General features: G+C 40.9%; 1 protein-coding gene across 1 annotated transcript in view; it reads left to right on the top strand.

Annotated features, from left to right (window-relative positions):
• Positions 1 to 4,921: 4,921 nt before the first annotated feature.
• The window catches only part of ARAP2 (ArfGAP with RhoGAP domain, ankyrin repeat and PH domain 2), a 187,313-nt gene continuing 167,714 nt past the window's right edge, over positions 4,922 to 24,520 (top strand). The window contains 2 exon segments of the mRNA XM_047719085.1: positions 4,922 to 5,057; positions 18,776 to 19,831. Coding sequence (XP_047575041.1) covers positions 18,930 to 19,831 — 902 coding nt within the window. The 5' untranslated portion in view covers positions 4,922 to 5,057; positions 18,776 to 18,929.

Below are 24,520 nucleotides of genomic sequence, written 5' to 3'. Positions count from 1 at the left end.
CTCCTCAGGCTCCCTGCAAAGCAGGGCAAGTTGACCTCTCCTTCTCCATCTGCCTCTTTACCTGTTCATGCTCTCTCTCACTCTCTCTCTCAAATAAGTAAATAAAATCTTAATAAATAAATAAATAAAAGTCTTCTCTGAGGAAGAATTCTTGGGAAAACTATAGACTTTGAATTCACATTATCTGGGTTCCAATCTTTTTCTCCTTACTGTTCTTAGATGAAATAAACTCGTTGTCTCTGTTTTTTCACTGGCTAAGAAAGGATAGAATGATAGTATGTACCTTCCAGACTTGCTACGAGGATTGAATGTTAAAAAGGTGTAACAATGCCTGGTACCTAGATTCTATGTATTACAGGATTTCAACCCTGCCACCATTATTATCCTAATCCAAACTGCAAACTACCCGAACTACTGAAGTTGGGTGTGAGGCATGTAGCCTGAAGCATCCTCAGTCAGTCATAGTGTAGGATAACATACAAAGGTCATCTGAGGGAATTGGTTTAAAAATCAAGTAGGTGAAGGGACGCCTGGGTGGCTCAGTTGGTTAAGCAGCTGCCTTCGGCTCAGGTCATGATCCCAGAGTCCTGGGATCGAGTCCCACATCAGGCTCCTTGCTTGGCGGGGAGCCTGCTTCTCCCTCTGCCTCTGCCTGCCATTCTGTCTGCCTGTGCTTGCTCGCTCTCCTCTCTCTCTGACAAATAAATAAAATCTTTAGAAAAAAAAAAAAGAAAAAAAATCAAGTAGGTGAAGATATTTAAAATAGATTAAGTAATTATGTATGGAGATGTGACTTCACAGTTGTAAGTCTCCTATGTTAGTGCAAGCATCCTTTTAAAAAGCATTCAAAAACCAAAAAAAAACTGGTAATGACAAATGTACATATTTAAGATGAATGAAGGAGAAAAAAACAACTTCTTTATATAATACAGGTGGAAACTTGTGGTTTGCAATAACATCCCTAGTGACAGAAACATAAAAGGATTCAGAAAGTTAGATTAAAAAAAAAATGTAGACTCAAGAGAAAATAATATGCTTTGAAAAAAAATGAAAACAAAACGTTGATGATTTAAAATGTGGCTCTGGTGATGCTGTTATTGATATCAAAGTTGTATGCTAAAATATGAATAAAATTATTTTATAAAATATGAATGGAACAAACTGTTTATATGTTAATCTATAAATTTATTTTTATAAATATTTGCTTATCTAAAATGAATTAAATAACGTAAATAGACGTATGCCTATTTTACCTATATTCCTAAAGTTTTATATTTGGCAAAAATAATATTGGGTTTTCCTTTACAGAAAAATAGAATACTTTAAACTCTGTTGTGTGTATGATTCTGGGTAGCAGAGATTTGGAAAGGCTTAAGAGGGAGGTGGGATTTGAACCCAGTTTTGAAGAATAATTGAAGTAAAAAGAATGGAACAAAATTTATTATGGGACTACTATTTTCTAGGTGTCTTAGACAAGCAATTAAATTAAATTCTCATAGGTATTATTATTCCCATTTTACAAATGGGGAAATTGAAGCTCAAAAAATTTAACAAGTCTTTTCAAAATACCACAACCGACATGGTCAGGCTTCATTTCCAGAATGGCCTTTTCAATTCCAGCACTGTGATTTCCCTAAAAGGCAATCCAGTGCAGAGGGTGGATGCTGGAGAAGACTGGTTTGGACTTCTCTTTTCTTTATTTCCTAACTGATGTAAATTACTCAACCTCTCTTTCTTAAGCTTCTTACCACAGGGATAACAACACTGTCTCTTTAAGGAGCTGTTGAGATAATTCAGTGAGCTTTTACAAGTTCTGGGAATAGCAAGTGACACCTCAATACTCTATGGGAGTTAGCCTCCAAGATGTAAGGAAAAGGGGGAGGAGGGAAAGGAGGGAGAGGAGGAAAAATTTCCACTCTGTCAAATTACCTCTTCCAAAAGCAGAGTGTATTCTGGGTAGGAGGAATAGGAGGGGCAAAGACACAAAATCCAGCAAGGGACACAGCTAAGCCTTCTGTCTGACTAAAAATTGAGGAAATAAGGGTGGGACTAGGTCATTTTGGAATAAATCCAACCTAGATGGAAATTACTGGGAATATACACTCCAATGGCCTTGGCAGTAAACAGATCTTATACCTCAGTTTTTATGAAGTTAATTTTCTCACATACTTTGCTTCCTGAATGCCTCTCTGTAAGGGCTGCTAAGTAATTTATAGTGTATGAATATAGCCTAGACATGTTCAATTTATACACTATTGATCACTTAACCTAAATCTGGATTAAGCCTATTTTTATAGAATTGGAAAAAGTTCTAACTAATAGAGTTGTTTTATATATACAACATGTATTTTAGATGTTTGGCTGGAATCTGATATGATGAATGAACACTTAATAGAAGAGAACTTTCGACAGATTTCCTCAGATACCTTTTATTTTTCTTTGTACATTAAGGTTCTTAAAACCAGAATATATCTTAAAAACAATGTATACATTCAGCGTGGGACCACTGTTTTTCCTTTACTTCCCAGAGCTATTCTTAAATCATTGGTGTACCTTACAGCTCTTAACTTTATTTCCCTTCAGAGAAAATTGTAAATCCAGAGGTTGTATTGTATTTGCTACTACTGTATCCTCAAATCATTAGGCAATAAGTGTTCAATAAATTTTTTAAACAATAAATGACTGAATAGTAATCAAGGAACTAAGATACTGTTGCAAAGAGACACAAGGTCCCAATTAGTTTATAAAATCTACCCGGAGAAGTAACTTGAGGCCAAAACAATGCTTGGCATTCTGAGACACACCATTACTAATGTTTCTGTTCATTTATAACCTACCTTGCTCAGAAAAGGAATGATGATGGCTTACAAAAATAAAAAATAAATGACGATTATGTGAGAGCTCTTAAAGAGAAAGAAAAAAAAGAACAAAACCCAATTAAGATCCTCAAATGAAGCCGGGAAAGCCACATAGATACAATTATATGGGAATCCAAAGAAAAGGATGCTTGAGGTTCAGATAATGTCAAGAAAATTTTCTGGGGCGCCTGGGTGGCTTAGTGGGTTAAAGCCTCTGCCTTCGGCTCAGGACATGGTCCCAGAGTCCTGGGATCTAGTCCTGCATCGGGGTCTCTGCTCAGCGGGGAGCCTGCTTCCTCCTCTCTCTCTGACTGCCTCTCTGCCTACTTGTGATCTACCTCTGTCAAATAAATAAATAAAATCTTTAAAAAAAGAAAGAAAATTTTCTGGAAACGGGGTTTGCTATGACGTATTCATTTCAAAGACATGGAGATTTGGTGTCTCTGGAGCTTTTTAGAGCTGCTTCAGAGTCTTCCAGGCAGGAGGGGGCTTTTTGGTGGGAAGTATTTTGATGAAGATGAGGCCTACCACCGGCCTGGGCTCCTGGGAAGGCTTCTACATGTTGGACCTCACCAATTATCTAATTTTTATAATAAGCTCACCACTTTCCCTAATTGCTTCACTTTCTTCAACAGGTACAGGGGAAAGATAAGGATAGTTCATCATTCCAGGGAGAGAATTTCAGGTACGGTCTGTGAAAAGATGTTTATTAAAGAAAAAATAAAGGATTTGGCCTTTGAACTCACTGGCAAAAAAGTGGTATTAAGTATTGGGAGACACCCAAGTGGGTGTTTTGTCCCTCCCCCCGCAAATATCCCCTTTCCTTTGCTGCCTCCGTATTATCACTTCCAGGAGCAGAATGTCAACGTCCAACTCCAGTGGGCGATGTCTTTCCAGGATCTAACCATCTCAACTACCAGAAGGACTGGGGGCATCCCTCCCCTCCAGGTGAGAAAGACAAGGGGGGAATTTAGAAAATCAAGGAGTAGGCTGTGTTTATCAGGGTTAAGAGTTCTGATCTAAATAGACAATCACCGCCGTCCCTTCAAGTTTTGTCGGCTTGGTCAAGTTGCCCTGTCCCTCCGACACTTCAGTCGGAAAATGGAGCTATTAATCCCTTCCTTACGCACACCCTGTGCAGGAGAATCCTACTAGGTGGGCTTCGACTAATCTGCTCCGAGCTTGGCAGACAGATTCCCGGGCCCACTGAATGCACCTTTACCAAGAAGCAGCCTGGGAAAACCAGCGCCCTAGATGAGTCCTGAGTTTGGGAAACGCTGAGGTAACGAGGAAAGTACTTAGAGGGATACTAGCAATCAGTGCTGGTGAGGTTCCGCCCATTTGACCAGCACCCCCTCTCTCAGAGCGCAGGGAGAAACCAGGGGGGGCAGGGGCCGGGAAGGGTCACCCGCATCTCCCTCCTGCGAGGGTAATGCCCTCGCCGATCTTCGCCCCCGGACGCGCCCCCGCAGGTATCCCAGCCCCGCCGGCCCGGGAGCCTCGCGGCCGAGGTGCGCCAGGTGGCGAGGGTGCCAGGCGCGGCCAAGTGGCGGCGGACTGAGTCAGCCGCCCAGCTATGCTGCGGAACCAGGGCGGCCGGCTTGGCCACCCCCGCCGCTGAGCCCGGGCTGCCCCCGTGCGGGGCGCCGGCCGCCCGCCCCCGCGGGCGGAGAGGAAGCGGCCGAGGCGCCGCGCGAGAGCACCTGGGCAGGCGCCGGCGGCGGGCGCGGCGCTTCCGGAGCTGCGCGCGGGCTCGCGTTCCCCGCGCTCCCCGCCTCCAGGTGCGGCGGCCGCGGCGCGCCCGCCAGTGTGACAGCGCCGCCCGCGCGGCCGCCGCCCGACCCCAGACGCGGTGCGGGCAGCCGGCGGGGACCGGGGAGGAGGAGGCCCCGCGCCTGGGACCGACGGTGAGGACCGAGTGAACCGGGCGGAGAGAGACGCCGGCGCCGGGGCTTCCCCGCCCGCCTCGCCTTTCCCAGCTCGGCTGCCCGCGCGCCAGGCGAGTACCGGGGGCCGCGGGTGGGCTGGGCGGCGAGGCCGGGGCGGGGCCGGGCGGGGGCGGAGGGGACAGCCTAGGGCCGGGCCGGGGCTTTTCGGCACTTTCCGGGTAAATTTCCAGAGCGCAAAGTGCTTGGCTCTGGTTTCTGCCCCTTGGATTTCCCTCCCGCGTGTGGGCGTCTAAAAGGAAACCAGAAGCGGGTAAGTGATATAAAAACTCCTTACTAATGTGATTTGACCCGGGAGGGTGAGAATCCGCACAGACAACCAGGCACCTCCTCCAGCACCCCGCACCCCCAAATAAAAAGCTGCCCCTTAGCGAGTTTCAGGCACCACGTTATTTACTCGGTGGAGGTAATGAGTTTGCTCAGGTCTCTGTGCTCCCCCGCACCCTGCTTGTTATACACTTTAAGAGGACAGGCTTGTTAATTAACTTTAATCACAGTCATTTGGCCTCCACCTGCCGGAACCCAACACCGTACCCGGGGACCTGTCGGCAGTGAGTTTACTAGATTGATCTTTCTCATTTTGTTTTGGAGACAAGTTTCTCGGGGGAAATGGGTGTCCATCTCATTGAGTGAAGTAAGTTCGCCCAGGCTTGTTTTCTTAGACACTTTCCTCATCTCCTTTCGGCGATCTGGAGTTATTTTGATTTGGGGGAAGGCTAAGTGAAATTATATTGTGAATATGCCCTTTGATAATGAGAGGAAATAGACTCATGACATTTTAGGTTTTTGCAAGTTTGTGTAGTGATAGGAACATTTTTTTTTTTTTTTTTTTTGAAAGGTTGTCCTTGAAGTAGGCTGCTCGGTGGATTATATCCTTCTGGTTTAAAAAAAAAAAGCGTATTGAAAAAGAAACTATTTTTAAAAGTACGTTTAATCGGATATCACTGTGATTACCAATAATAGTGTTGTACTTACAAGCTCAGTATTGATTTCCCCCGCACTTAAGCACTCTACACCCGCATGAGCTTATGGAACTTTGCCCATAAGTAATTGGAAGATGAAGTTTTGGCACTTTTAAAAAGGAAGCTAACTTTTTTAAGGTGGGGAAACCCTCTAAACTTTTAGTTATGACTTTCATACACTTACAAGAGAAATACTGTGGGAAAATTCTCATGACATGACACTTTAACCGTGTTTAAAAAAGAAAGAGAAGAGTGAAATGGGTCATGGAACTAAGTTGGAGCCTAGAGTGGAAATGGCTCCCTGGCTCCTTTTTAAACATATAGTTAACAGATAGACATTTAAAGTGGGTCTTAACCCCACCAGTGTTTTATATAGATTTGGTTTGTTAGTACTCAGAGGTTTATTTAAATTAAAATGTATCTAGGGGAAAGTCAATTGACTTGTTAAAACTTACTTATGTGGGTGTGTGTTTGTATTTTTTCTGACCTCTCTAAACCTGTTAGATTTTATATGGATTGCCCATGAAAGAAAAGTTGATTGTGTGTGTATGTATTTTTTTTTTCTGATGGTATATTTAAAGATAAACTCTTAATCATCTAATATCACAACAAGCTTCCAGCAGTGACTCACAGATTAATGCTTTTCTATTCAAATACTCTTAGTTACTGTGGTTAAGTGTAGGATTCAGATTACAGTAAATTGCGATTTTATTTTTAAAGATTTAAAAAAAATTATTTGAGAGAGAGAGAGAGCACGCAGCAGGAGGGGTGATAGGGGTGGGGAGGAGGGGGATGGGCAGGGAGAGAGGGACAAGCAGACTCCCTGCTAAGCACTCTGATAAGGGGCTCTATCCCAGGCCCCTGGGATCACGGCCTGAGCAGAAGGCAGACACTCAACAGACTGAGCCATCTTTGTTCTGCTGAATTGCAATTTCCTTGGGAACTTTTACATTAATATTATGGAACTATGAAGTTTTAAAAGCCCCAGAACTCCGAGTTCTAGACTTCGTGATATCCAAGAAGTATTTTGTTTTGTTTTGTTTTGAATTTCTACCCCACCTTCCTGCAACTTTGAGAAAGTTTGGTGAAAGATGTTTTGAAATTGCCAAGTATTATGATGGTCTTCGCTTTCATAGCTTTCTTTTAACAAGAGTTTTGAGGGTTTTTTTTTTTTTATCTCATTTATTTATAGACTCATTTATTGGATCCAGTCTTGGCACTTACTAAACTGAAGGATTTTTGGAATTCTTTGTAAAATATTAATTATGTAGAGAACTTTTTATTAATATTGGAAATATTCCTTAGCTTTGACCAAATGAGAATTGATGAGAGATTGGTAGCTATGAGATGTCTTTTTAAGCTTTACTGTGAAGACCTGGACTCGGGTAGTTTGTCATTTTAGTTTATCTTTTTTTTTTTTTTTTTTAATAGTATTGGCCAGATTAAACATATAATGATGATTAAACCATTTTGCTTGCTTATTTCCTTATTTGAAGCAATAGTCAATGGTATTATCTTTATAAGATCTTTTCTAGTGTAAGTATAGCATATTTGTTTACCCATGCTATGGAGGGAAAAAAAAAGAATCCTGATCTGGGTTGTGTCATCATTTGATCAGCTGCAAGAGTAAAAACTACTAGTGAAGAGGTGAGAAGAATTATTTTCCTCTCTGACACCATTTATGTACAAAGGTGGATGGGTAGCTGAGGGCATACTCGGGGAAGGACTAAGAAGGTGGTGAACATGCCCTTATGTTTCTCACAAAAATGGGAGGCACTAAGGGACTCTCTACAGGTTATATTACATAGCTTTAGCAAAAGGAAAGAATGGGTAATCAGCGTGAAGCTGGAGAGATGATCAGGAAAGAGCGGAAGAGAGGTGTGGTCTCCATGCCGATTATCAGGTGACTTAGGCTCATGGAGGTGGTGATGGTTAACTGTCATTGTCAAGTCTCTTTCACACTACCCTGATGAAGTCTGGAGTCTTTAGACTGTTGTTACTCAAGGCCCTTCAGAGCCAACTCCACCTTCCTTTTCTGGCCTCACCTTTCATTACTTCTTGAACCTTAAGTTTGCTCCAGCTGTTCCCATCTCCTTGCTGTTATCACTGGAAGATATCTCCCTCTGTGCCCCCTTTATGAAGTTTCTTCTGCTTCAGAGAGGGCTGCCTGCATCTCCATTTCTTGCTACTCATCCTGAGATTCTCTTGCCTAACCCCTTCACAGATTGTTCCATCCTCAAAGCTCTGAATGACTGCATATTTCACTGACTTTCATGGATTTAATTTGGGATTTTTAGAGTTCCCTGACACTCATTAAAAAATGATGGTTCTACTTCTCTATGTCATTAACAATAAAGCAATATTTAAAATGTAAGCCATGTGAAAGGCAAAGTCACAAAATTAGACTTTTCTTAGTATTATTTAAGTGCTTTTTTGGGGGTATTATCAGAGTGTTCCAATTTCAGCATTCCTTCTTTACTGGGACTTAACTGAGGGGTAACGAAATGATTGTTTGCCTGTGTGCTACTTTCCTTTGCTTATAGATCTTTCTATACTCCTTTAGATTTTTGAACTCTTTGAGAGAAGATATCGCATCTTCACTTTCTTTGTGGCACTTGACACTGTTCTCAGATGAGGTAATAGGTAACCTTGAGCTGCAAATATTTCTCACTATTATTACTCTTGGAGAGAGTAGTTAGTGTTCCTCAAATATTTATTGAATGAATAAATGTAAGTAAATGAGTCAGTAAGTTGGGAGACATTTGCAAAGATACCCTCTTTTCTTAAGAAAAAGAGACTGACAATAATGGAACCAATAGGAGTGAGCTCCCAAATTCAGCTGGAAAAGAGGTCAGGGTGCTATTTATAAATGCAAAGAGAGGAAATGTTCACAGTAGGCTATTTCGAAACATCTGGTTGTTAGTCTAAAAATGCGACTCAAATTCAGAGAAATTGTGGGGTATACGTTTATACTAAAATTTTAGAATTAAAATATAATGTATGATAAAATGCACATAGCATTAAGTGTTAAGTCTTAATATCTCCCTGTTGAACTGCAGCATCATGCTAGTTTTGACCTGAGTAAATGAAAGGTATGTTCAGTGTAGCATGAAATGGAACAGAATCCTGAGGAATGTGTGCTGGTGTTCTTATCAAGAGATCTAAGTGGTCCGGTTCTCCTTCTTGCAGCTGGCACCTGGCAGAAGCAGCGGCCCCACCAGGGGCCCACAGGTGGGAGTTCTCCACTATGATGCAGGCTTTGGCTTGATGCCTTTTTACTATCCCCACTTTTGTTCTTGTAGAAGCTTGGCAAGATGCAACCTTTTTGGTTGCTCAAGAGATATGGCTCTCCTTTAAAGATCTGTGAATTAGAACTGAAAACAAGTTTCAAACGTTAGTTAACTTAAAAATCTAGATGGACAGCTTGAAAGAGAAAGATTTACTGACGCTAAGGAGATTATCCAGCACTGAACTATGAGATTATTATCTGAAACACCTAAACCTAGGTACTACTTAACCTCCAGTAACTTCTCGTAATAAGTCAGTGAATTATCACTCCTAGCCTTTACCAGTTGTAGAAATGGATATTAAGTTCTAGATTTTTGAAAGAGTTGTATTTTTCAGATTGCACAGTAAGTAATCAAAATATAACTTAAAACAGTCCTTTCTCCGTGATCCAAGCTACAGAATGCTTTTGCCCAGGCTGTGGCTATTTTCAGCTCAAACCTTTCCATCCAGCAGGCACTAATTAAATGCTGATTGCTTGCCAGGGACTGTTATCTTTATGCATATTTACTTATTTCACCCTCAGAACAGGCACTACTGTCATTACTGCTTACAAAAGATGACAGTGGTGAGGCACAGAAAAATGAAGGAACTTTTCCAAGGTCATGCAGCTAGCACATGGCGGAGCTAGGATCACTGGTAATCCCTGTGCTCTGTGTCCCGAGTCTAGTTTTCAGGTGAAGTCCTCATTCTCACTAATCTAACCGCATCTCTATATTGCTAAATTAATAAAACTATATTTACTGCTGTGTTAGGTGCACTGTAGGTTTATTAGAAGAATAATTTACAGTGCTAATTTAAAGGCATGTAATTTTACCAGGCAGGCAGAAGAAAACCAGTCAAACCAAGTGCAGTAATACAGTATATGACCAAGTGCAAGATTGTTACAAGTGAGTGAATAATAATAGCCAACACTGATTGCACATTTACAGTTTGTACATTGTTCCGTATACCTTATATATTTTACTTGTTGAATCCTAAAGAATCCTATTAATATGAGGTATGTTATCCTCATTTTACAGATGAGGAAACTGAACTTCAGGGAAGTTAAATAACTTAGAAGGATACACAGTTAACAAATGGGGAAGGCTGGTTTGGAATTCCAGTGGCCTGACTCCAGAGCACAGTGCTCCTGCCTGGGCAGAAGCAGGGATGGAGTAGGTAGGGAAAACTCATGGATGTGGTGGTCCCTGGTTGTAAGATTTGAATTAGCCTCTAAAGGAAAGGAAAAAAAGTCCTAAGTATGTACAGGAAGTTCAGTTTGAATAAAAGCTGAGAAGTTGGCCCAGACCTTCTAGTATCTCTCCCTAGCTCCTTGTGCTGCACAAACGAAAAAAAAAAAAACAAACAAATCATGTAACATAAAATTTGCCATCTTCACTATTTCTGAGGGTACAGTGGGGTAGTAATTTACATTGTTGTGAACTAGATCTCCAGAACATTTTCATCTTGTAGAACTGAAACTGCACACCCATAAAACAGTTCCCCCCACTGCCAGACCATTCTACTTTTTATGAATTGTTCTACTTTAGATACCTCAGAGAAGTGGAATCCTGCTGCATTTGTCTTTTTTGTGACTGCCTCATTTCACTTAGCATCATGTCCCCAAGGTTTATCCATGTGGTAGAATATTGCTGAACTTCCTGTTTAAGACTGCGTAGTATTCAGTTGTTTGTGTACACCACATTTTGTTTTTTATCTGTCAGTCAACATTCAGATTGTTTACGCTTTTTCTTCTGCCTCACATTTAAAGTTAAACTTTTATGACCCTGGTCTAGTACCATCTGGAACAATACTTCAGTACTTTCTATTCTAGCCACACTGTCTTTGTTTTTACCATCACTATTGACTGTTCTCACGGACAGTGACTACTTACTTTGGTTATATTTGATTATTTGATTTTGACTTCATACTGTGATGGTATATAGTGTCACAGTAGCTATCTTTCTGCAGTGATAGATGCAAAATACATGTTAATCAGCTACATTTTAAGTTACCATTGCTGTATATAGTAATTTCAAAGATATTTTCCATAATTTGTCATTTTGTCTCAAATCTCACCCTAAGTAAAGGTAAATGAATGCAGGTTTCCATATGTAACCACTTTCATGGAGACACACACACACATACACAAACTGAAAAAGTATATAACACTTGAGCTTATAAGACATGGTATATTGAAATGGGATTTTCCCAGTGACTCTAAGTGCTTATGCATAGCTAGAGAGTAAAAGGAGAGGAAAAACATGAAGTGCTTGGTACCACTCTATTGTTAAATCAGTTATGTGACTATTAGGGGGCATCATGGTTAACAGCACAGATCATGAAATCTGACCCTTAGAATTCTGGAATCTATCCACTGTTTATCTGCTGTGTAGCTTTGGGCATGGGACTTTCCTCCCCAGGCAGCTTTGAGGATTAAATGAGATCCTACACAGATGGTTTGCAAACATCTGTAAATATTGGCTATTAATAGCGTGTAAGTCTGGGGGAAAATGAAAGAGGATGGCCGTGTTTTCATGGGTGGGGAGGAGTAGTGGTAAGGAGCATGGCAGGGAAGGTCAGGGCCTGTGGATGACCACAGTTAAGACAAATGGCCAGGTTGGGGAAACTGGGCTTCCTGTAAGGGATTTGGTGGAGGTAGTGTTGCCACAAGGTAACTATGTGAGTGGGCGGTAGGAGAGAGGTGCTCAATGGCCGATTTTTTAGTATTTTTGGCAGCTAAACACTCAGCTAGAAAACTAAGGATTTTAGGCTTTCGACCCTTTACAATCTGTCTTATAGTATGGGATGGAGTAATATGACAACAGGCATATTTTCTCTAAACCACTTCCTCTTCTACATGGTTGTGGGGGAACGGTCAAATATCATCTTATGAATACTTGGAGTTAACACATTGGTATTAAACATGAGTTTACTTGGGGCGCCTGGGTGGCTCAGTGAGTTAAAGCCTCTGCCTTCGGCTCAGGTCATGATCCCAGGGTCCTGGGATCGAGCCTCGCATCGGGCTCTCTGCTCAGCGGGGAGCCTGCTTCCTCCTCTCTCTCTGCCTACTTGTGATTTCCATCTGTCAAATAAATAAAAAATCTTTAAAACAACAACAACAAACAAACATGAGTTTACTTGATATGCACATGCCATCATATGTATTTCTTGTGACTGTATTGTGTACTGAGGCAAAGGTGGAATTCTGTTACAACCTGTAGCCTGAACTAACTAGTTCAGTATGTTATCCATATGGAGCTCATTGGTTTCTTAAAGGATTAGCTATTTCTCCACAGTAAGTTTATTCTCAACTCGAAGTCAGGGACATTTCCCTTATCTATAGTGCCAGTCATCCTCTGGGGGTAACTGATTATTTGTAGAGATTTAGAGGACTAAAAATTGTATGTGAGGTTTCTACCTTGGTGATCATTGCAGGGTGTCATGAATCAATTTTCCAATCTACTGGTTCAGTCATGATGACCAGCGAAAGCATTTTTTTCCACACATTTCTGGGTTCTCCCTGGGAGATAGTTCCACTCCGTTGGGAACCCTTATTCTGGAATACAGTAAACTCTCATTGTTCTTCAGATCAGTAAGACTTGTGTTGATAACCTTGGGAGTTTCATTATTCATGTGGCAGCCTAATTCCGCTTTTATTTGGTAGATATTTTGTAAGGTTCCTTTTGGGTTTTGTGATCCTGTGATGGTTAAACCTACTTGAACACATTTGTAGTTTCTAAATATTCTAAGGTTATGTTTCTGATTTTAAAAAGGTGTACTTTAAAAGATGGGCTAAGGGCGCCTGGGTGGCTCAGTTGGTTAAGCGACTGCCTTTGGCTCAGGTCATGATCCTGGAGTCCTGGGATTGAGTCCCACATCAGGCTCCCTGCTTGGCAGGGAGTCTGCTTCTCCTGCTGACCTCTCTCCATCTCAAATAAAATCTTAAAAAAAAAATGGGTTAAAGTTATGAACGAATTTAATTGTATGGTGCTACTTTTTTCCCCCTCTCATAAGATATGAGAGTTAAGCAAATGGGATTCCAGAAATTGTTAGAACTGTGTACTTCAGTGACTTCATGGTTTTCAAGAAGTGAACCCTGATTTTCAGTTGTTTCTTTCCTAGCTCAACTAGGGGATGTGACCAAGGTCCACTCCACTGGTAGTGGGTGGAGGGATGAGTGGTGGGGAGTGGCTCACTGAGGTGGTTTACCTTACTTGAGGCATGGGAGTAGGATAGCCACCCCAACCCATGAATTTTTAGAAGCCCCACAGATGGATTGGAATGCTTCCAGCTGACCTCCTGCTAACCTCCAACTCCTAATTTGAAGATCTCTTTTAGTGGTTAGATGGATTGGAGAAATCTGTATGTAAATCCTGTCTCTGCTTCTGACAAATTTGGTGACCTAGACACAAGCTTTAACACTTTGTGTGTTTTATACTTTCTGTTTTAAATCATCTGAAAACTGGGAAGAAGTCATCCAGCAAACATTTATTGAGTACCTACTATATACCCGACAGTGTTCAATCATGAAGGCTAGAGCAGTGAACAGTACACAAGATCTCTGCCCTCTTGGAACAGTCCACAGATACTAGGTTGTAACAAAGCCGTAAGATAGAGTAGGAGTAAGGAATAGTGAGGCACAAGGCCACTGGCATGCATGGCAGGAGTAGGGAAGGCCTCTCTGAAGTGGCTACATTTGAGCAGAGACCTGCTAAAGTGAGCCATGTGTGTTTGTTGAGAAAGCAGATTTGAAAGAGATGTGAGGGTGAGAAGTGAGCTCATGAGGTGGGAATAAAACTGAGGCCATCTTGATGGGAATTGAGTGATGGGAGTGGTCAGCCAGGGAATATGAAGTTGGAAAGTCCCACAGAGTGATGTGGTGTGACTTTTGTTATAAAATGAATACTCCCAGCTGCTCTAGTGAGACTGTACTATATGTGTATGGGGGTGGGGGCGCACAGGACAGAATCTGGATTTGAGTCAGGAAGCTATTGTAGTGGTCTGAAATGGACAAGATGATGGCCTGGATGAGGCTATGAGCAGACGTGGTGAGAAGTAGTTGGTTCAGGGTGGAGTATCCAGGTTGAACTCAATAAAATAATAAGATCTTGTGTTATTAAGCGATATTCAAGCCCGGCATGGAGCAGGGAGTCCTAAATATTACTTCCCTTTTACTTTCTCTTGAAAATTGGTCAGGATAGGATGGACAAACATGGAATCACATCTGTAAGGCCAACTTCTTGTACACTCCCTGAACATGTACTACATACATTGTGCACTATATTTATAAACAAATGATTTGACTGGCGTTTATGGGGCAGCTTTTATGGGCTGGGCATCATCTTGGCAGAGTTATTAGTTTATTATGGGGTAGTAAATAATAGGAAACAGCTTTTCTGTGTGCAGTTCTAAATGCTTCACAACAGACATATGAAATACGTATTATTATTTTTTTTTACAGGTTTTTATTTATTTGACAGAGAGCACAAGTAGGTAGAGCAGTAGGCAGAGGGAGAGGGAGAAGCAGGCTCTCCGCAGAGGAGGGAGCTTGATGCGGGGCTCATCCTAGGACCCTGGGATCATGAACCGAGCCAAAGGCAGCTGCTTCACCAACTGAGCTACCCAGGTGCCTCTGAAATAGGTATTATTATTATTATTACTTCGGTTTTCCTGATGAGGGGAAACTGAGGCCCGGAAAGGTTAGATACTTGTTTAGGCTCCCAAAACTAGTAAGTAGAGGAAGTAGGATTTGACTCCAGGTGTCCAGCTCCGAAATCTCGGTTTTGTACTGCAGTATCCTACTTCTGTAGGTTACTATGGAATGAATCAAATATGATTCAATGCTTTTAAGAAGTAAATTCTGTAGGAGTACAGAGAAGAGAGCTTTTTTTGTTCGGTAGAGACCTTGTAAAGGAAGTGGCATTTGAGTTAGACTTCAAAGAATGGGAAAGATTTCAGCTGTGGGGAGATAGTGATGATAGGGATGGAAATAAATAATTATAATGATAGAAATGTATGTCTACTAAGGACTTAACATGTAGTAAGCACTGTTCTAACAATCTTCTTCAGTACAGAGGTACCCGTAAGTGTTTCCATTTTATGGATCCGGAAACAGACACACAAACATATACCTGTGTTGGGGCATCTGGGTGGCTCAGGTGTTAAGTGTCTGCCTTCAGGTAAGGTCATGATCCTGGGGTCCTGGGATGGAGTCCCACATTGGGCTTCTGCTCAGCAAGAAGCCTGCTTCTCCCTCTCCTACTCTCCCTGTTTGTGTTCTCTCTCTTGCCGTCTCTCTCTGTCAGATAAACAAATAAAATCTTTAAAAAACAGAAAACAAACCCCCATATGCTTGTGTTTATACTGCTAGGATGTGGAAGAGGTGGGGTTTGCCTCTGACATCAGACTGATGGGCAGTGGGTTAGGAGGGGCATTCCATCCTGGAGGGGAGAGTGATGCGCTTAGGCTCAGGTGGGATGGTGTAAAGTATATTTGGTGAATGTGAGGAATTTAAAATTGTAAAATTTTCTTGCACATCACTGGTCATCTCTGGGGTGTGTTACAAGTACATATTTCTGGGCCTATTATCAGCCACTGTTGCTGTACAGAAGATCCGCAGACCAGCATCATGGAGAGCTACTGACCTAGATCATAGCATGCATGCCAGTGTGCCCAGGTGGAGGCCCGAATACAGAGGGCATTAATACCATTTTAAGGAGTGTACACATGGTAGCCTTTGATGGAATGGGCATGTCCATCTCTTTGCGTATGACGTGCGCATGGGGTAGATGCCTCTGCAGAAAGAATTGGATCTGTGAACACCCTTGAGTGGTCAGACAGTTAAGTCTGGTGACTGGAGGATGGAGCTGACAAAGTGCAGAGAGGATGGTAGGGCCTGTGGGGAGGGAGCCTCTTCCAAATCTTGAAAAGGCATCAAGTTCATGTTCAGCATGTGGAATGATAGCAGAGGGGTGGTTTGGGGTATTTGGTGTATCTGTCCTTGATTCAGCCACCCAGGAAGTGTATGTATATACTCCAAGGGAAGGAAAGGGCGTTGCGTATAAAACCTACATGCACACACACCACAGAACTAACAAAATGGGGCTCTCAACCACTTCTATGCCTACCATCCTCCCCTATCTCTTAAATGTGTCCCAAGCAAGCACTCTGTAGAGTTCTAGGATTCCACTTGTACATGTATCTGAAGAAAGGAGTGATCCATTGTATTTTAAGAGGTTGAAAGGAAGCCTTCACAGAGGTGGTAATACCTGCCTGCCTATTCAAAATTTTAAATTGGGCACAGGATTTTCCAAAATGTTCAGATTTGCAGGCAGATGGAACATATGCCAGAGGAATGGGGCGATTAAGCAGTGTGTTGCTTCAGGAATGATAATTAACAATAATGAGCTACAGTGAGCGATGATGCTGGTAGAATGTTTGGCACAGTTGAAATTGAGACTGGAGCTAGTCCACAGAACACCTACCTTGCAGTAAATAGTGGGAGGTATGGTATCTGCACATAATTGCTGTTTACGTCAATAGTAGCTGCCATTATTGTTGTTATTAGACTGACACTGTACTGTGGTAGGACATGGTAACAAGCTTAGACTTTATCCTTTCGAGGATGCGGAGGGACATGCTAAATTTGGATTTTCAGTAGCTCACTGATAGCTCACGGTCTCCATAGACCATGCTGAGGGATTTGTTTAGAGACTGTAATAATCCAGGCAAGAGATCTAATAAGCATCTGAACCATAGCAGGGGCAGTGCAGATAGAGGAGTGTATTAGTCAGTTTGGGCTGCTGCAACAAAAAAACCACACACTGTTTGACTTTAACAAAACAAAACAAAACAAAATTCTTTTTCTAACAGTTCAGGAGATGGGGAAGTCCAAGATCAGGGTGTTAGCCAATTGGACAATAGTTATTTCCATTTGTGATGTGGAAAAAAAAATTAGATAATATATTTATAAAATAATTGCATAGAGCAAGAGAGGTATATCCGAGTATTAGTTTTGTATATAGTGTTGAGGTTTAAGCTTTCTTCTTTTTTTTTGTCTTGACATTTTTTTATTTTGACTGTGACAGAGGGACACTTTATTGTCAAAGTCATTTCCTGCCCCGCATCTCATTTGTATATTTTTTGCTTCTGCAGTGCTGCCTGAGTATAGTACGTGCTTTCCCCTTTTTCACATACCTTTGTGTCATTGTTTGCTGATATTTTTAAAGAGTCGAGGCAATGGCTTTTGGGTGACTGGCAGATAAGACTTGTGGTGTCGGAGTTGTGCCTTTTGGAGAGCTATTTTGATTTGTGATTTCCAGAGACATTGTATCAACACTTTTTCAGATCAGTTTACCTAGGTGAGGGGTGTCTCCTTTGGTTATTTCAGCATGTGTTATGCATGTTCTGTACTTTTTTCTTTTTATTGAATGAAGCATAATATCCAGCAATGTGCACATATCCTACATTTCCACAAACTGAACACAGTTGTATGAACAGCACCTAGATGAATTGAGCTTTTAAAAAATTTAATGATGTTGTTTGGGAGAAAAATGAACCTATGTGAATCTGCTACTCATAAAGGAAAATGTAACCTTTAAACTTTTTCCTTTCCCTTTCATATTAATTTATTTCCTGTTATCTAATGTGTTTAAGAATTACCTGGCTTTATTTTGTATATCAATATTGTACATAACATGCTATTGCATTTTTTTTTTTAAGATGTTATTTGAGAGAAAGAGAGCACAGGAGCATGGTGAGGGGGAGTGGCAGAAGGAGAGGGAGAAGCAGACTCCCCGCCCCAACCCTCGCCCCGAGCAGGGAGCCGGATGTGGGGCTTGAACCCAGAACCCTGAGATCAGGACGTGAACCGACGACAAGATGCCTAACCAACTGAGCTACACAGGCACCCCAAACGCTACTGCATTTTTTAAATGGAAACTCTTGACCTGAGAAATAAGCTTAATTGTGCTTTTTAAGAGAGTCTTTGAAGAGAGTGTATAAAAGAAGAAAATTGTTCATAGCTAGTTACAGTTAAGAGAAATTATCTAAAATTTGGAAATCAAAAGAATGTACAGCATGTTCTTTCAGTGCCTTGTGTGGGGGTGTTGTTTAACAGGCCAACCCTAAGGGTATTTAATTCTCATCTTGTGCTCTACTTTTTATTTACTGTTTAGTTAGAGCCCTGAACAGGGACGTTATCTGTTAGCTTACAGATTTTTGTCTGGTAAAGAGATAACCCCAAAGGTTGTGGTTTTATTGCCTTGCAGGACATTAACAAGTTTTTTAAATCTAACCCACCTATCTTAGTCTAACACTTAAAAAATAAGTCTTTTCTGATGGGCTGTCTAAACCTGTTCCCACAAATGTTCCTGGAACTAGCCTTACCATCTTACTGGTTCCCTCATTAATTAATGGGTTGAATAAATTATTTGGCACATGTTCATTTTATACTTGTGGGAAAGTCATTTTTTACCTTTTTTGAAAATCATCATTGGATACTACCATGGCATTTCTCTTCTGTACTTTCACATTGTACCTAGGAATTGACTTCTGAGGACATGCACAGTAATGCCAAAGATTCTAAATTCTGAGTGAACTGAAGTAATTATCCTCATTTCTGTTGCGTTTCTTCAGAGAAAGTTTATAAGGTATAAAATTAGGTTTTAATAACTAAAATGCCCTAATACATTAATATTCTCCTTCTTTCTCTCTCTCTCTCTTTTTTTTTTTTTTGCAGGCTTAAGCACATAAAACATTCACTGTGAAGAAAATAACATTTTGAGACATTTTTCTGTCACAAGTGGTAGAGGAAGAACCAGAAGTGCACTTGCCTATGTGTGTACCTCATTTTACAGCTTTTGATATGTCAGCTTAGTAATGAAGCCACCATTATGTCCTCAGTCAGTGAAGTAAATGTTGATATCAGAGATTTCCTAATGAGCATTAATTTGGAACAGTACCTCCCACGCTTCCGCGAGTTTGGTTTGAATACTGTGAAAGACTGTGCAGCAGTGAATGATGGTGTGCTACACAAAATTGGAATATCGCCTACGGGACACCGGAAGAGGATACTGAAGCAGTTACAGATAATCTTGTCAAAAATGCAAGATATCCCAATATATGCAAATATCCATAAAACAAAGAAGGACGATGAGACTTCAGAGGATCGCCACACTCCATCTTCTGGTCAAAATACCTCCACAGAACTTTCTGATACAGGTGACGTGCAAGTATCTGGCCTGACGCGTTGGGAGACTGTCACCAAAAATCTTGATCCAAATGACATTGCAAATAGCCAGTCTCTTAAATCAGATGATAATCAGTCTCTTCTTAAACAGAACTTTCTTGTTCCAGAAGAAGAACCACACCTGAATTTGAGTTCTTTCCAACATACTCCATTTGGTAATGAGAATATTAAAACGGAATCTTTGATTACAGAGAAAACTACTGATTGCTTGGTTGAAGAACAACAAACAAAAAGATTTGAAGTGATCTCGGAAAACGTGAGCAAGCTTCCTGATGTAGATCCTGAATGCCTTTCTTCCCTTGGCTGTTCAATATCGGAGGCACATTCTGGAAATGGAACTAATGGTTTAACAGAAAGATCACCACCATCCCCATTCTTTCAATTTCAGGGAGAAATGGTTGTTAATGATTTGTATGTTCCGTCATCTCCAATCCTAGCACCTATGAGAAGCCGTAGCAAGTTGGTTTCAAGACCATCTCGGTCTTTTCTGCTAAGACATCGGCCTGTGCCAGAGATTCCAGGGTCAACAAAAGGAATTTCAGGGAGGTAAGAATTTTTATGGTGAACTGTATGTATTCAATTTGGGGGAATTTAGTTACCTTTAATACAGATTTTTAGTGTTTGAAAATTCGACTTATATTAATTTACCCACTCAACCAACATTTTTTTTCCTTCTTTTTAAACTAGAACATGCCATTTCTTTTACATATTATTTCCCAGAGTCTATTTTCAACTTATAACTGCCTGGGACTCTTTAGTTTTCTCCCATGTAATTGGGGGAAATTCCCTTCAATTTTACCTGGCTGTTCCTTCCCATACTTTCCCCTCACACCTGGTATTATATTCTTCCACGAGTGCAGTTCTCATACTGAAATTGCTGATTCTGTCTCCCCACTGGATTCTTTGTTCTTTGGCGGGGACAGCCTTTCTACTGTGTATATTTCTACTGTCTGACACAATGCGTTGGCATGAATTAATAATTCAAGACACAGCTGAGGAGCTCCTGCTTGGGTGCTGGTCACTGCGCTAGGTGCAAAGGAGGGAGGGAAGAATAAAGGCTCTTGAGGTGTAGTGTAGGAAATGGATATAAAAAACATGGTCACAGTACAGTGCGAAAACCAGTTCACTCGCACCGGAATTCTAAGGAGGGGCCTCCCAGCATGTTGGGTTCATAGCCTTTGAGGTAACTGTCGGGCTTAAGAGCTGACTTAACATCAGGGAGAGCTTTCATCCCTTTCTCAAAGTTACACCTAAAATAGTTGTGGTTTTCTCCAGGGTTGTGGTGGGATGTTTTTTCACTAAAAGCTAACACTTGTCTCTCTGCTGGGAGTCCTGAGGTTGTTCGACTGTTAACTGCTGTGGTACTAAATGCAATTACGGATTTCCTGCACGGGCGTTTCTTCAAGATCCTCCGTCCCTGCCTGCATCCACTCTGTCCCTACTGTTGGTCCTTTTGCCCTTGGGCATCCGTGGTGATTATTGTGCAAGATCCCGGTTGTGTTTGCAGGGGGAAATGTGATGGCTTAGTATTTGCCAAAGAAAATGTGGCCATTTACAGGACTGTTCTTTTAAGAACATCTCATTAGAGGGGCATCTGAATGGCTCAGTGGTTAAGCCTCTGCCTTTGGCTCAGGTCATGATCTCAGGGTCCTGGGATCAAGCCCTGCATCAGGCTCTCTGCTTGGTGGGGAGCCTACTTCCCCCCTCTCTCTCTTCCTGCCTCTCTGCCTACTTGTGATCTCTGTCTGTCAAATAAATAAATAAAATCTTAAAAAAAAAAAAAAAAAAGAACTTCTCATTAAAACATAAACTCTTTGAGGGCGGAGAGCCTAGCTTGTTTGTCTTCGTCTTGACATCGCTAGTGCCAATAGCGATGTCTAGTCTTTCCTTGGAAATCAGTAGTGATAGTGTCATTTATTAAACACTGTAGGTTTTAGTTTGGTTTAAAATTTCCCATGGATCATCTAAATCTCACAGTGGCCCTATGATACATGTTATATTAATCACCCACTTTTTAATGAGGTGACTGAGCCTCAGTTCATTTTCTAGGATCACATGACTGGTAAACTAGGATTTCCTTCCAATACATCAGACTCCAGAGCCCACACTCACTTTCTTAACCGCTCATTTAGTAAATATTCTTAAAAATGTAGATTGCGTGTAGGAGATTTGAAGTATTAGTTACAAAGTAGAAGATGACTAATTTTTGTATGACACTTCAGTTTTAAAATGTTTTGCTAATTTTAAACAAAAGAAGGCAACTGAGAAGGGTTTGCTGTGAGTACACACATTGAAAGTGTTTCTTTGCCAGAACAGAATCCTTTTGGGAGTTGGTAGGATAACTTCAGATAAGAAACATTTGGCTTAAGTTTTAAACAAGTTGTGCTATTTTTCATACATTTTTGAGAATCTTTTGGTGTTTATTCAGTTGTAAGTGTAAGTAAGCTGTGCATCATATGAAAGGCTTGTTATTCACATTATTTGTATGAGTCTTTGAAGATGAAACTTGAAATAATGTTAAAATTATTCATGAATAACTTAGTGCTAGTTGCTTCGGAGCCCTGCCAAATTACCCCATGTAACCTTTCTGCTCTGATTATGGCAGTAAATGGTACCTGTGTATCTATGGTGCTCATATCATAACATGAGAAAGTAAACTAAATTATTTTCAAACTGCACTGTGTTTTTCCTTGTGGTGCTGGCCTGAATTGCAAATAATAATTTTGTAAAATTTAAAAAATGTCATAATATGACTTTAAAACTGTGGATTCTATAACCTGAGATTGTCTGTAATCAAATAACATATAAATGATATTTTAGTACATTTCTCGAGGTACCAAATAAAAATATTTTTTGTGGGCAATACTTGTAACATAATTCCTTTATTAGGTAAACATTTCATGTATCTGTTAAAAGGTATAGATGTTGGATGTGTTACCCTGGTGTGAGGCTCGCCCTTTCCCTCTCTCTCCCTGAACACAAGTTCCTCCCCCTGCCTTTTCTCTCCTTATTTATCTGACACAATTGACTCCTGGCCACATGGGTTATCTTTGTCCTTTCCTTGAGTTTCCCCTGAATTCCTGCCTGCTCCTAGTCTTGGAAAGGCTGGACTGTGTGGGGATATGGACGATGAACTCCAGAAGATTTTTTTAATCTTGAAGAGCCAGCTCTTCCCTTATCAGCTTCCCCTGGAGGTCTCCCATAGAGGCCTCCAAGCAGAGAGTTCCAGCATCTTGCCCTTTCCTGGGGAGCCTCTGAATGTTTTGAGGGAAGGGCAAAAAAACAGAGAGGCCGAGCGGAGGATGGGACGAAGGGCTGCACTGTGATCAGAGGACATCCGTTATAATTTAAGACTGAGGTACTGTATTGACTAAGGGCCCTTGACAGCTGTGAAATATAAACCCCAAGTCTCTAGGCTTCTCTGAAATTTGTATTGATAATAGCAACCTTAGATATTTTTCTTTAGTTATACATAGACATGATATGAACGTTAAAAGTGTCCCATTACATGGTAAAGTACCCACTACATGGGTAATACTTTAATGTTGAAATATACATGAGCAGAAAGTGTACAAAAAAGTAATAAGCAATTGTTGGGTACATTGAAGTGGGAAAATACGGGAATTCAACCTTTCTCATGTTCAAGAAGACTGCACATTTCACGTTACAGTGGAAAAGTGCTTAGCTGTCCAAAATTTATTTTCTTTTAAAATACCTTCTTACTAATTCTGTGAAAAAAGTAGGCTGATTATTTCAATATTTGCAAAATTTTGACTTCATCTAAATAACGAATTAAAATTTACTTCATGGTCTGATTTATTCTTAGAGGATGATGTGTTTGCTCCATACTTTTTATAAGTAAAAAGACATTAGGTTTGCTTTTTAAATTTTTCAAACACTGCTTTGTTTGCAAAAATATATAAAATTTTTAAGTTTTTGCTGAAATTCCAGTTAACAGATGGTTTAATATTAGTTTCAGGTGTAGAATATAGTGATCTAGCACTTACCTACAACAGTTGTGCTCATCACAGTAACTGGCCTGCTCCTCAGTCCCCATCGCCTGTTTAACCCCTCCCTCCACCGACCTCCCCGCTGGTCACTATTAGTTCATTCTCTGTAGTTAAGAGTCGGTTTCTCGGTTTGCCTCTCCTTCTCTTTTTATTCCCCTTCGATCCTTAGTTTTGTTTCTCAAATTCCACATGAGTGAAATCATATGGTATTTCTCTAACTTGTTTAGCATATACTCTCTAGTTCTCATATCCTTGCAAATGGCAAGATTTCATTCTTTTTTATGGTTGAGTAATATTCCATTGTACACATATGCACACCCCATCTTCTTTATACATTTGTCAGTCACAGGGAACTTGGGCTCTTTCCATAATTTGGCTATTGTGGATAATGCTGCTATAAATATCAGGGGGCATGTGTCCCTTTGAATCAGGATTTTTCTATCCTTTGGGTAGATACCTAGTCGTACAGTTGCTGGGTTGTAGGGTAGTTTTTTTTTTTTTTTTTAAGATTTTATTTATTTATTTGACAGAGATCACAAGTAGGCAGAGAGGCAGGCAGAGAGAGAGGGGGAAGCAGGCTCTCTGCTGAGCAGAGAGCCCGATATGGGGCTCGATCCCAGGATCCCGGGATCATGACCTGAGCCAAAGGCAGAGGCTTTAGGCCACTGAACCATTCAGGCGCCCCTGGGTAGTTCTATTTTTAACTTTCTAAGGAGCCTCCGTACTGTTTTCCAGAGTGGCTGTACCCATTTGCGTTGCCACCAACACTGCAAGTTTCCTCTTTCTCCACATCCTTGCCAACACTTATATATTCTTGTGTTGCTGATTTTAGCCATTCTAACAGATGATGTGAGGTGATATCTCTTTGTAGTTTTGTTTTATATTTCCCTGATGAGTGATGTCGAATATCTTTTCATGTATCTATTGTCCATCTGGATGTCTTCTTTGCAAAAATGTCTATTCATGACCTCTGCCCATGAAAAACTATATTTTGAGCTACAACTTTTGCTAGTTGATTAAAAAAAAAGTTTGAGAATAATGATGTAGATTTTTGTGTTGCAATCCTTCTGTAATTATCATTATTCTTACCCTAAGGATGTTTTTTGGAACTTCTTGGATTGAGACTTAATTGTCTGTACGTTGTAAATTTCACATGCTTGGTCTGTGTTAATACATGAGAGTTAATATATGAGAGTTAATACACTCTCATGTTTTCTGAAATCAG

This window comes from Lutra lutra, chromosome 2 (genome assembly GCF_902655055.1).
Source record: "Lutra lutra chromosome 2, mLutLut1.2, whole genome shotgun sequence".
NCBI classification, from domain to species: domain Eukaryota; kingdom Metazoa; phylum Chordata; class Mammalia; order Carnivora; family Mustelidae; genus Lutra; species Lutra lutra.
This window is presented reverse-complemented; position numbering and strand designations above follow the sequence as displayed.